We start from the raw sequence: 13603 nt of genomic DNA on the forward strand, positions 1-13603 counted from the left end.
TCGTTCATTGTTATATGGTTGGAAACAGAAAATGCTTCATGTGGTAATTGGTATATTGTCTTGAATAATTTGATACTTGGCAATTGTTGTGCTCAAATAGATCATGTTTAAGCTCTTGCATCATGTACTTTGTACCTATTAATGAAGAACTACCATAGAGCTTGTTGAAATTTGGTTTGCATGATTGGTCTCTCTAAAGTCTAGATATTTTTTGGTGAAGTGTTTGAACAACAAGGAGATAGTGTAGAGTCTTAGAATGCTTGCAATATGTTCTTATGTAAGTTTTGTTGTACCGGTTCATACTTGTATTTGCTTCAAACAACCTTGCTAGCCAAAGCCTTGTACAGAGAGGGAATACTTCTCGTGCATCCAAATCCTTGAGCCAAAAACTATGCCATTTGTGTCCACCATACCTACCTACTACATGGTATTTCTCTGCCATTCCAAAGTAAATTACTTGAGTGCTACCTTTAAAAGTTTCATTCCTTGTCTTTGCAATACATAGCTCATGGTAAAATAGCCTTAAAAACTATTGTGGTATTGAATATGTAGCTTATGTGTCTTATTTCTTATAAGTTGCTTGTTGAGCGGTAACCATGTTTATGGGGACGCCATCAACTATTACACCTTTGTTGAATATCATGTGAGTTGCTATGCATGTTCGTCTTGTCTGAAGTAAGGGTGATTTATCATGATCAAATGGTTTGAGTATGCATATTGTTAGAGAAGAATATTGGGCCGCTAACCAAAGCCATGAATCATGGTGGAAGTTTCAGTTTGGACATCAATCCTCAAATCTCTTATGAGAATATTATCTGTTGTTGAATGCTTAAGCATTAAAGAGGAGTCCATTATCTGTTGTCTATGTTGTCCCGGTATGGATGTCCTAAGTTGAGATCTATCAAAAACGAGAAATCAAATGCGATCTATCTCCTTGGACCTTTGTACAGGTGACATAGAGGTACCCCTTTGTGACACTTGGTTGAAACATATGCTATGCAATGATAATCCATGAAAATCCAAGCTAATTAGGACAAGGTGCGAGCACTATTGGTACTCTATGCATGAGGCTTGCAACTTATAGGACATCTTATGCATAACACATATGAATTATTACTACCGTTGACAAAATTGTTTCTATGCTTTCAAAATTAAAAGCTCTAGCACAAAAACAGTAATCCATGCTTCCCTTTGCGATGGGCCCATTCTTTTACTTTATGTTGAGTCAGTTTACCTACTTCTTTCTATCTTAGGAGCAAACACTTGTGTCAACTGTGTGCATTAATTCCTACATACTTGCTTATTTGCATTCATCATATTACTTCGTGTTGACAATTATCCATGAGATATATCCATGAGATAAACATGTTGAAGTTGAAAGCAACTGCTGAAACTTATATCTTCCTTTGTGTTGCTTCAAAGCTTTCTACTAAGAATTTATTGCTTTATGAATTAACTCCTGTGCAAGTCTTACTGATGCTTGTCTTGAAAGTACTATTCATGAAAAGTCTTTGCTATATGATTCAGTTGTTTAAGTCATTGTCTTTACCATTGCTTCGAATCACTTCATTCATCTCATATGCTTTACAATAGTATTGATCAAGATTAAGATAGCATGTCACTTCAGAAATTATCCTTGTTAGCGTTTACCTACTCGAGGGCGAGTAGGAACTAAGCTTGGGGATGCTTGATACGTCTCAAACGTATCTATAATTTCTTATGGTCCATGCTAGTTTTATGATAATACTCACATGTTTTATACACACTTTACATCATTTATACGCATTTTCCGGCACTAACCTATTAGCGAGATGCCGAAGCGCCAGTTCCTGTTTTGTGCTGTTTTTGGTTTCAGAAATCCTACACAGGAAATATTCTCGGAATTGGATGAAACGAACGCCCAGGGTCTTATTTTTCCACGGAGCTTCCAGAAGACCAAAGTAGATACGAAGTGGGGCCACGAGGTGGTGACACCATAAGGAGACGCGGCCAAGGAGGGGCCCGCGCCGCCCTATGGTGTGGGCCCCCCGTGCACCCCCCCGACTCTGCCCTTCTGCCTACATATACTCTCTGTCGCGAAAACCCTATTACCGAGAGCCACGATACGGAAAAAGTTCCAGAGACGCCGCCCCCGCCAATCCCATCTCGGGGGATTCAGGAGATCGCCTTCGGCACCCTGCCGGAGAGGGGAATCATCTCCCGGAGGACTCTACATCACCATGATCGCCTCCGGACTGATGTGTGAGTAGTTCACCCTTGGACTATGGGTCCATAGCAGTAGCTAGATGGTTGTCTTCTCCTCTTGTGCTATCATGTTAGATCTTGTGAGCTGCCTATCATGATCAAGATCATCTATTTGTAATGCTACATGTTGTGTTTGTTGGGATCCGATGAATATGGAATACAATGTCAAGTTGATTATTGATCTATCATATATGTGTTGTTTATGTTCTTGCATGCTCTCCGTTGCTAGTAGAGGCTCTGGCCAAGTTGATACTTGTGACTCCAAGAGGGAGTATTTATGCTCGATAGTGGGTTCATGCCTCCATTGAATGCAGGACGGTGACGGAAAGTTCTAAGGTTGTGGATGTGCTTGTTGCCACTAGGGATAAAACATCAATGCTTTGTCTAAGGATATTTGTGTTGATTACATTACGCACCATACTTAATGCAATTGTCCGTTGTTTGCAACTTAATGCCGGAAGGGGTGCGGATACTAACCCGAAGGTGGACTTTTTAGGCATAGATGCATGTCTGGATAGCGGTCTATGTACTTTGTCGTAATGCCCTGATTAAATCTCATATTAGTCATCGTGATATGTATGTGCATTGTTATGCCCTCTCTATTTGTCAATTGCCCAACTGTAATTTGTTCACCCAACATGCTATTTCTTATTGGAGAGACACCACTAGTGAACTGTGGACCCCGGTCCATTCTTTTACATCCGAAATACAATCTACGCAAACTCGTTCTCTGTTGTTCTTCGCAAACAAACATCATTCTCCACACCGTACGTTTAATCCTTTGTTTACATCAAGCCGGTGAGATTGACAACCTCACTGTTAAGTTGGGGCAAAGTATTTTGATTGTGTTGTGCAGGTTCCACGTTGGCGCCGGAATCCCTGGTGTTGCGCCGCACTACACTCCTCCGCCAACAACCTTCACGTGGCCTTCATCTCCTACTGGTTCGATAACCTTGGTTTCTTTCTGAGGGAAAACTTACTGCTGTGCGCATCACACCTTCCTCTTGGGGTTCCCAACGGACGTGTGCATCACGCGCCATCAGCATGCCCAGGTGAAGGAGATCGACGGAGATCGCCAAGGGATCCGTCGGTGTCTGCTAGGGTCGAGCACGCACACGAGCCGTAGAGGAAGAAGAAGTCGGATCGACGTGGATGAGGAGGTGCGCTGTTGCTCGTTGCGTCGATTGAGACCCACGGCAAGCCCTAGTACCGCCGGAGTTGGCCGGAGCAAGGCGGCGGCCATGGCGGTGACGACATCGCCTCGGGGTCGTAGGAGGGTTAGGGTTTGCGAGCAAGTGAGAGAGAGAGACGAGTGAGGGGTGGGCCGATGTGTTCGGTACCCACCGAACCGTTTTGGGGAGGCCCAGGTGGGCTGGCCAAACGGGGTGCCTTAATGGGCTAGCCCAATTGGGCCAGAGGGGTATTTAGGTCTTTTTCATTTTTAAAATAACCTTTCAATTCTACCAAATTCTAAATAATGATAAATACCTCTAAAAATCCAGGAAAAATTGGATTAGTGTATTAACAATTGATCTTAACAAGAATAAAATAAGAAACTGAATTTACAACAAAAGTTCAAGTTTTGGAATATTTGAATTTAAATATGAATTTGGAATTTTAAATTTGCAATTTTTCTTGTATTTAAAAATCAAGGAAAATTCCAAATGGATTCAAATATTTGTTATTCAAATGTTTTCAAAAGGAATTATATTATTCCAAGTCTTTTCTTTTAAAGGTTTAAGATTTTCCAAAAAGGAAATATCTCAATATTCCAAAGTTCCTTTTATTTCCAAAAAGGAGGAAAACTTTATTATTTCAAAGCCTTTATTTGAAATCAATATTTTCCAAAGGAAAATTTCTATTACTCTTAAATCCTTTTCTTTTAGAAAATAAAACAATGTTAAGGGATTTAAAAAATTATAAATTACTGCCAAAGGCATAAATACTTAACTCAACCCTAAATCTTAAATCCAGGATAAGGGATTCAACATAAAATAATACACTCATGCATGCATCATTTGGATTTTATAACATTGTCCTTACCGTACAATGATGCTTCTTTACAGAACCCGGGGTCCAGGTTCCATCCAACACATCGAACTGCACGATCTCGCAGTGACCAGGCAAGTTCACCCTTGCTCATGTCATCTTGATTATTTTATATCAATTTACCCACAAAAGTACTATACTTATCATTCCTTCATTGAAAATCAAATGTTACTTTTCCAATTATGAATATGACAATGTGGTGGGTAATGGAACCATGGTATGTGTTGATATGGTGGAGGTTTCATTACAAGGGTTCTATTAATCTAGGACTAATCACCAACGCCGTCTAGTGATTCTAGCGCCGTACAATTCGCGTTAACCATGAGATCTATAATGGCTCTGGGGAAGTCAGCTGTATCTTTTCCCTCTTGCATATCAACGGACTTGATAGGGCCTGGCTGGGTGTTGGGATAACACCGTAGTAGGTTGGGAAATCCTTTTAAATCTCCATCCGTGTGGATGAAAGGCTCTATCGTCTATGAGACATTGTCCATAGTACATCGGGGGTAAAGCCGTATGATCGGGAGATGTCTACCGGGGATGTACGGATGGACAAAAGGGTGGGTATGCAGGGTCGCGGAGAAGGCAGTGATTGGCTTGGATCTTACACCTTGCCCCACACCAAGAAAGTGTGGACGAGAAACGTGTCTCGGTTGGTATCAAGGATAAATTCTCTTATGGGAAAAGTAACGCACCTCTGCAGAGTGTATCAAATTGTGGCTGTCACCCCTGTTCCAGGAAGGGAACTACGAACGCGGTAGGAAAGGAACTCCGTGAAGTTCTGTTCAACCTGTGAAGACTGGCGGGCATAGTTTTCAGAATAAAATCAACCTTCTAAAGAAATGTTTTCGAAACATGCATTGACCTGAGATTTTCTGATCAATGGTCGTAGCTAGTGCATCAAACACCTGTTCTCTTTTGAACTTGCTGAGTACCTCTGTACTCACTTTTTTTCGGCACCCTTGCTAGACTGTGACAATGAAGTGGAGGCCACCAACGGAGCACCAGAAGGAGATTACGAGCTGGTCTACGAGGAACCTGATCTGTCCGGAGGGTGGAAGGCGTGTACTATGGGATAGTCTACGGAGCTGACAACAATGAGGCGGAGGAGTAGTGTCTTACCTTAGTTATCATAGAGCCGAGCAGCGTAGTAGCTTACCTAAATAAGTTGTTGAGCTCAGTTTAATCTTTATGTTTGTTTGTAATAAAACTTCAATAGTATCTTAGAGTGTTCTCATCGGACTTGTGAGAATACCAACTTGTTAAGACCATGACTGTAATATAATCTAGAGTGTTATGACCTGCAATGTTTCTGTTGTACCACTCTGAGGGATGTGATATTTGTGAAGAAGTCCCTTCATGAAGATCATATCAATGACTTGTATACTACAACATGCTATGCTGGGTCACCGCAAACCCCTTTTGTTTGCCTTCTAGGATTTAACTGTTTCTCAAGCACAATTAAAATCCCACTATCAAGCACACAAAAAAAACCACTACAAGCCCAATTACAAGCTAAATATGAAAATATCAAATAAAATGATTATATGAAAAATTTAAATTGCGTGTTACACATGCATATGCAACTGCACACATAATTACACACATAAGTATAATTACACATATACATGCAATTGCACAATTACATGTCTATGTTCAATTTCACACATAGGTGAAGTTACACACATACCCGCAGTTAAAAACATACGTGCAATTGCAGAGTTACACATCCATGTGCAATTAGACACATGTTAAGTGTGCACATAGCTGCAATTGCATGTGGATGTGCCCAAATGAGGTCACAAAACACTTAGGGATGTGCAATTTCAAATAGACATACAATTACAAAATAACAAAAAAAAGCAAAACACTTTTCATTGGCTTTTCCCCCAAATTAGGATAGGTGTTTGCTTCTGTACAACCCCCTCCACTAAACTCAAAGCAAACTTAGATACAAGGACGGCTGAGATCGCCTGATACCCCTTTGTTTAATATTAAACGGGTATACGTAGTCCTGTACAAAACCCGTATGATCCAACTATGTATATAATTTTGTATATACGTGGATTATTGGTGGCGATTTATCCGTGTGGTGGCGGTCGTGGCCACCGGGCGGGAGGGGCGACAAGGTGGTGATGGGCATCCACGAGGCACTGTAAGGCGAAGCTAGACGACACGAACCTTGGCAATGTCTCGTAGATCCGTACCGGTATGGTTTGGGTGGCGTGCAGGCTAGAAGGCGGCGTGACAGCGCGACGAACGGCCGGATAGTCCGCCGGACTGTCCGGTTCAATTCGGTCGGATTGTCCATCGCGTTGGAAACGAGACTAACCAGACTGTCTTGTGGTGCTTGCGTCAGACTGTCTTGCGGCGCCGGACTGTCTTGTGGTGTTCGCGTCGAACTGTCTTGTGACGCCGGACTGTCTTGCGATGCCCGCCAAACTGTCTTGCGGCGACGGTATACCTATACGTAAAAATACTGAGTCTTACACTTAGGTTTGGACATGGGCCTAAACAATAGCGGTTGGATTTTGTTGAGTTTGGGAAAGGGGTTGTTCTGGAGCAAACCTCGTTAGGATAAAATAGTATAGACCTAAGGACATACGCGTGACAACCACATAAAATCCTGTAGCTGGATCGCTAGATGGTATACCACACTAGATCGTCTAGTGCGTCCATATTAAAGGGATTCATGGCAAGCAACCTAAAGCCTATAACTTAACGTAAATAACTTAACGTAAATGCAGATGATTCCCTATTTTTTTGGTGTGGTATTAGGAATGACCCTCGCAGGGTATATCTCGAGGTACACATATGCGCGAGAGACTTGGAATATAATATTGCACATAATCCTTGAAAACTTCAAATACATGCCAAACTACATGCAGTTTTTTATTTTCAAACACTCAGAATTCGTATTTAATCTTAAAATAAATCTATTTTAAAACTCTAGAGATAGCCAATGATGTGTACTACAATAGTGCAAAATCTCAATACAAACCACTTCATATTCTAGGGTACACGGAAATTTATATTCTAGGCTACACAAAAATGACAAAGTCTAACATTTGAGGATTACTAGTTTTGTCAGATATTTTTAAATTTCGTATAACATATTGTATTGACATTTTGCAACATTATAGCTTACATCATTAGCTACCTATAGGATTTTGTTTTAGATTTTTTTAAACTTTGAAATACGAATTTTGAGTTTTTAAAAATAAAGAGTTACATGTAGCTCGGCCTCCAAAACACCACACTCACACAATCCTATCCTATCTAACTCTTCTCGTGTATGTAATTCTAAAATTAAAAACGCAAAATGGACAAGCCCAACTGAAAGAAATCCAAAGTGAAACACCCATAACCTCAGCCCACTAGGAATCTATAAAAAACAAACCATCCATCGAGCTCTATCTAAATTCTCGGCTAACTGTCAGTTAGCAAGAGGGATAACCGGATAACTAAAAGCAAAGAGAAGGAAAACAAGTTCAACTTACAATACATCTAAACAGACTGTGGGTATCAGAACTATCCTGAAATGCGCGCTTAGTAAGCGTCTTGTTATCAGCGTGAGGTATCTATTGGTACCTTCAGTACCTAATGAGAGTGAGTTCTCCCGTGATTGCGCTTGATCGACCAAAGACCTGTCCTATAAAACAGACCATCTTCTGTTGATGTATCAACAAGATCTTTGTTATCAGAGAGAAGTGAAACATTGGACCAGCCCAACGGCTGCACTACCCTGAGAGCCAATTAAGAGCAAAGCTTGTGCTTCTTCCTGCAACACTCAAGATATCAACGAGACAACATAGATAAAGAGCTTTATTCTCCGATTAGGATCATGCAGGAACACCCCCAGCCCAGCAGCATTTGCATCGGTCGCAGGGTTGAACGCTGCATCGCGAAAGGCAGTCGAACCTGGTGCTGGCAGAGAGAAGAGAGCTTCCGCAGGGTTTAGGCTTGGAACTGCATGCAGCAGGAGGTCCTGAGTCGCTTACAGCCAGAGCTTGCTGCTCCTTTGAACATACAGTAAGAAATGCATGGACAGCACAAATAACCTGCGAAACTGACCAAGCATTTTTTTTCTATTGAAGAGCAAAACATTGCGAGCTTTCGAAAGCATCCAAAGGGTAGCCTGATGTACTGAAGCTGCAGGATGTGAACTAGAAGCAAAGCATTGGATAGTATCGAAGTGTGAGTGTGTGACAAGAGTGGGGACAGGAGTTGACTTTATTATCCATTTATCCTCCTGTTACTCTGTCCAAAAGAGAGATCGATCGGGGACAGGCTCGGTTCGAACATTGCAATTCACTTTCACTTCATTTCACTGTTGATGCAGGTGCGATCGTGCGAGCTTCCACAGCAACCGGGATGCACTGCACATAAACCTACCGGTCCCAACTACACCCACATGAGACTCTACTAGGCATCACTCCACCCTATGAAAGAAGAAAAGTAACACCGCCATTTGCACGCACAAGACCACACATACTTACAGGAAAACTACGAAAGCTACCAAAACTTTCCCAAACGAAACACCTGCACTGAGCTATGATGGGTTACGGCTGCTCGCCGCTGCCGTTCCAAGGTCTTCTCAGTTAGCTCGCGTCCGACAGGAGCCAGCTGACGAACGACTCGAGCTCCTCCGGGTCGGAGCCCGTCGTCGCGGCCGCCTGTGGCTCCGCGGGCTGGGCTACATCATACTGGGCTGGCGCGTCCCAGAGATCGGATGCGAGGCCCTCCCAGTCCATGTCCAGCAGGTCGTCCACCTGAGCCGGGCCTTCCGGCACGACGCCGCCGGACAGGAGGGCCTCCATCTCGGTCTCTCCCTCCCAGTTCATGGAGCTGTTCGCCTCCCAGAACCCAGTCTGGTCAACCGCGCTGTTCGCCTCCAGCAGCCCAGTCTGGTCCACGGGCTCCATTACCAGGGGCCACGTCTCGTCCTCGCTGCACGGCCCGTCCGAGCTGAGGCTGTGGCTGACGCTGCCACTGACGCCGTTGCTGGGCTGGTTCTGCTCCGGGTCGACCACCACGCTCCGCGCCCCGTCGCTCTGAGGCGGGCTCGATGATGCCGACGACGTGGAGACGACGACGTCCTTCGCCTTCGCCGGCACGGCCGGGCTGGAGCCGACGACGATGTCCTTCTTCTTCGTCTTCGCCGGCTCCGTCTGCTGGTTCTTCGCGACGCTCCTCGGCGACTGTCCGGGGGTCCGGCCGCCGCGCCGCTTGCCGGCGGCGGTGAGCTTGGTGATGTCGATGGTCACGGTGGTGTCGTTGCCGGCGGCGTACGTCCTCCGGAACGTGTGGATCTGCCGGCTCAGGTGCGAGTTCCAGTAGTTCTTGATCTCGTTGTCTGTCCGACCCGGCAGGTGGCTGGCGATCAGCGACCACCTGAAAAATTCGCATACAGCAAGTCAGAATCAGATGCCAACCACCTGAAAAATTCGCATACAGCAAGTCAGAATCAGATGCTTCCTAGCTAGTACTAGAGGTTTTTTACTACGTGCATGATGAGGCGGCAAAAAGAGCAAATGGCCGGGGATATTTACGCGCGAAGGTGACATTTTACCCTGCGTGCCGTAATCACGTATGGGCAAGAGTGTGTGTGTAGTGAAGCGCTGATAGCTCAGCGCACACTTAAGAGCGGCAGCTGCTAGTACCAAGTGGACTAGAGCCCTGGACCTCAGGCCAGGGTCCCCTTTCATTTGCTCTCAACATCAGTACCACTGTATTTGTCAACGTAAAGCCGAAGACGATCAAGACATGTAGGCCCAGCATTTAATCCGCAGGGCCTAGCGACAGGGACTCGTGAGCCAGATGTATTCAACGACCAATGACAACGGGATTATTCTCCTTATTTCCGGGAAAATAATTATAGGACAAAAAGATGATAGAGAACACCCCACGAGAAAGCACTGAAACAACGTGACAGCTTAACTGAGACAAGAGAAACCTAGTAGTATACTACTATAGCTAATTCTTGCTTCCTCGCCAGCATTGCTACTTGCAATTGGTGAGGTTATATCTACTAGAGGTATTCATGCGCGTGCGCCCACGCACATGTATGCATGTGCATATTTTGCCGCGTCTTGTTGAGTTGGGAGAGCTTCTTCACCCTCACAAACTCACAAGAGAGAGAAAACCATGCATGCACGTTGTTGGTAGTTTCTAGTCGAGTTTTACGCGCCGTGCGTAACTTTATTTGTTGTAACTGAATACAATCAACGTTCAAGTTTCGATATCTAATGTACGAAAGATTAGTTAGGTGAAAGTTAAACTCTCACCGTATCTACAAGACATCTTTTTCCAGCAAATAAAAGAATGCGCTTTAGCTATTCGTCAAGTAAAAAGGAATTGATCTAAATTTATAACAGAAATTACTGAAAACGTATAAGAAAATGCTTTAGGGATGCATAGACAAAAGTCTCAAGTATGTAGCTTTGAAATTTCTTATTTATTCGTATTTTGTACTCCCTCTAATCAATAATAACCGTTGGAGCTTTAGTTCAAATTTGAAGTAAATTGAACTAGAGCTCTGACACCTATTATGGATCATATGGAGTATATCATTTGGAGTAAATCTAAAGACAGTGTTTTAATTCGATACATTTGGGTAAGCTTTGTACATATTGACATACAAGTACATGTTCCGCAAAAAACGTACACATATGTTCTTATGGCGTTATATGTTTTAGGAGGTAATTCTATAGGAGTATAAAATTTCATGAAGATATTTCAAATCTAGAGTAACGCCGGCCATGCTAAGATATTCTTAAAACACTTTTTGCTCCAGTGTGCCCTCCTTCCCCCAGAACTCAAACACATCAAACGCGAAGATCACTTCATTTGTATAAAAAAAATCCTCATAAAAATCATATGTAGTAGTTTTTTTAGAAATTAAGAACAATATATATTTTTAATGATTGTTCGTTAAATAATGAGATTATTCAATTGTAGCCAGCAGTAGCTATCTTGTGTGTCATATATACATATGTTTCAACACGAGAAAGCACACAAGATGGGGCACACTGTCATGCACGTGTTGCTTCTCTTTAGCTAGGTAAGTGACTAGTGAGTTTGTGTTGGAGTTTAAAGGACTACGTGCTTGGACTGGCATCACAGATATACTTAGCATTGGCAGACCATGCTTCGTTGGACACCCTACGTGTACCACCGTGCTCTACAAATTACCGAGCTCGGCTACCTTTCTTCTTAGAGCGAAAGGGAGGGCGATGGGGCCGGGCTGGCCATGCAGGACGCGCGTGTGTTGCCTAGAAGGTGAGTTTCATGCATTGATTGAGAAAAGAACTACTGCCAGAGACTTGCCGACGCGCCATGCCCTCCGGCCACAGGTTCAGGATGCAAGCAGCGCGACAACCGACAAGGACGGCATCGGTAAATAAATTGACCGTCCCGGAAACACAGCATAAATGTAGTAAGCACAGTAGTAGAACACAACATATGAAACGACGGATGCGATCGAGAGTGAGGTGATTGCATGCGTTGTTTTCAGCTGTATGGTCTTGCTTTTCTCCAAAACGACCCACGGCCCGTCTGGAAAAGAGCAACACCACGATGATGTATGTGTTAGTAGCGTATTGGATGATCATTAGATGTGATATCTCAACTCTTAACATAGTCTCCACAAAAGTCATGTCATCCTGAACAGACTTAACATATACTCCCTCTGATCCGTTGTAATCGATTTAATCGGAGCAGAGGGAGGATATACTATCTCCAGTCCAAAAAAAATAGGGCTTATACTATTTTTGCATAGTCAAACCATATAAAATTTGACTAAGATTTTATTAAAAGTTATTAAGACGCAAAAAATAAAATCAGTATCATTAGGTACATCATGAAGCATATTTCTATATGATATCTGTAGAATAACATATTTATTAAGGAATTATCTAAAATTTTGCTTAAACTTTACTTGGCTTAAATTTTGAAGAAAAAAAGCTTGTTCATTGGCAGGAGGAGTACTAACACAGTTTGAGAGTGCACGTGACAAAACCATTGCATGTACCATAGTACCGGTGTGGTAGGTGATGTACGTATTATTTCTTTGTACCAATTTACAAGACATTCTAGCACACTATTCTAGTTATCTAAAACGTCTATAATTTGATACGGAGGGGGTAGCATGCAGCGTGCTGGATCTTTAGATGTGATATCTTTATTAGCATAGTCTCTAGAAAAGTCTATCTTATCCAGAACAGACTTACCATATACTCCACTTAGAAAGTGCACGAGAGAAAGCCATTGCATGTACCATAGGACCGGTGTACTAGGTGCCAGGGGACTGAGTAGACTTTTTTATGAGCTGTTTGGACAGACCTATGTGGCTGGTGATTCCTATGGAACTTTATTTTACTCACTGATTACGTCTTTGTATAGGAGAGAACAGAAGCTTGTGGCAAATTAATGCTAGAAACTGCACATATATAAACTATTCTTGAACAAAAAAAAGTAGTAGTATGAAATAATCTTGTGCGAGGGTGTAACAGCATATCATTTAACGTGCAGATTAGGGCAAATAAGCAGAAGCATGAGTATGGTGGAGACACGTATGTGTGCTGGTACCTGTTGCCAAGTGTGGCATGGAGCTTGACGATGAGGTCGTCCTCCTCCTTGGAGATGTTCCCCCGCTTCACCCCGTCTCTGAGGTAGTTGATCCACCGGAGGCGGCAGCTCTTGCCGCACCTCAGCAGCCCTGAATATATATATGCCGCGCGCGGAAGCAAGGAGAGAACCATATCGACATGTTAGCCATGGATGCCTATAACGAGTTAATCTGCACAAGTCTCTGATCAGTTTTTTAAGCTCTCCAAAGAAAGAAAACACCTACCTGCATTCTTGGGCAGCGACCTCCACGAGCCCTCGCCGTGTTCGGCAATGTAGTTTGCGAGGGCGTCGTCCTCCTCCGCCGTCCACCGCCCGCGTTTGAGCCCCACCTTGTCGCAGCACGGCGCCCTCCCCATCCTCCGGATAGGTCTATGGGTATGAATATGATGAACCAGATGAGCGATATATCCCGGCGGCCGCACGCGCGCCTCCCTAGTTAGCTCCCAACGACACGATGGAGCAACCAAACCGCGCGTGCCTGCGCTGCGCTCACCCGCCGGCAGAGCGGCGCGATGCAGAGGCTAGCAAGGCACCACGTCCAGTGCGATGGGATGTGCAGTCGCGTCCAAAAGGAGTTGGTGTGTGTGTGTGTGTGTGTGTGTGTGTGTGTGTGTGTGTGTGTGTGTGTGAGGGCCGGGCGTCGGCCGGGTTTACCTACTATGAGTTTATCGATGATCTC

General features: G+C 43.7%; 1 protein-coding gene across 1 annotated transcript; it reads right to left on the bottom strand.

The window, feature by feature from the left end:
* Window positions 1-8597: 8597 nt before the first annotated feature.
* LOC124702209 (myb-related protein P-like) lies at window positions 8598-13349 on the bottom strand. The gene is made up of 3 exons (XM_047234332.1): window positions 13148-13349; window positions 12883-13012; window positions 8598-9687 (listed from the first exon to the last, which is right to left on the bottom strand). Exons 1-3 carry the CDS (start codon window positions 13278-13280, stop codon window positions 8895-8897), a joined length of 1056 nt encoding a protein of 351 aa, XP_047090288.1. The 5' UTR covers window positions 13281-13349; the 3' UTR covers window positions 8598-8894.
* Between the last annotated feature and the right edge of the window lie 254 nt (window positions 13350-13603).

This window comes from Lolium rigidum, chromosome 3 (assembly GCF_022539505.1).
Source record: "Lolium rigidum isolate FL_2022 chromosome 3, APGP_CSIRO_Lrig_0.1, whole genome shotgun sequence".
NCBI lineage: Eukaryota > Viridiplantae > Streptophyta > Magnoliopsida > Poales > Poaceae > Lolium > Lolium rigidum.

Coding starts and splice junctions, on each gene's coding strand:
- LOC124702209 (XM_047234332.1), bottom strand. CDS start 13,280: ATGGGGAGGGCGCCGTGCTGCGACAAGGTGGGGCTCAAACGCGGGCGG. Junction 13,013..13,147: donor GTCGCTGCCCAAGAATGCAG/GTAGGTGTTTTC, acceptor ATATATATTCAG/GGCTGCTGAGGTGCGGCAAG. Junction 9,688..12,882: donor CATGCCACACTTGGCAACAG/GTACCAGCACAC, acceptor CGAATTTTTCAG/GTGGTCGCTGATCGCCAGCC.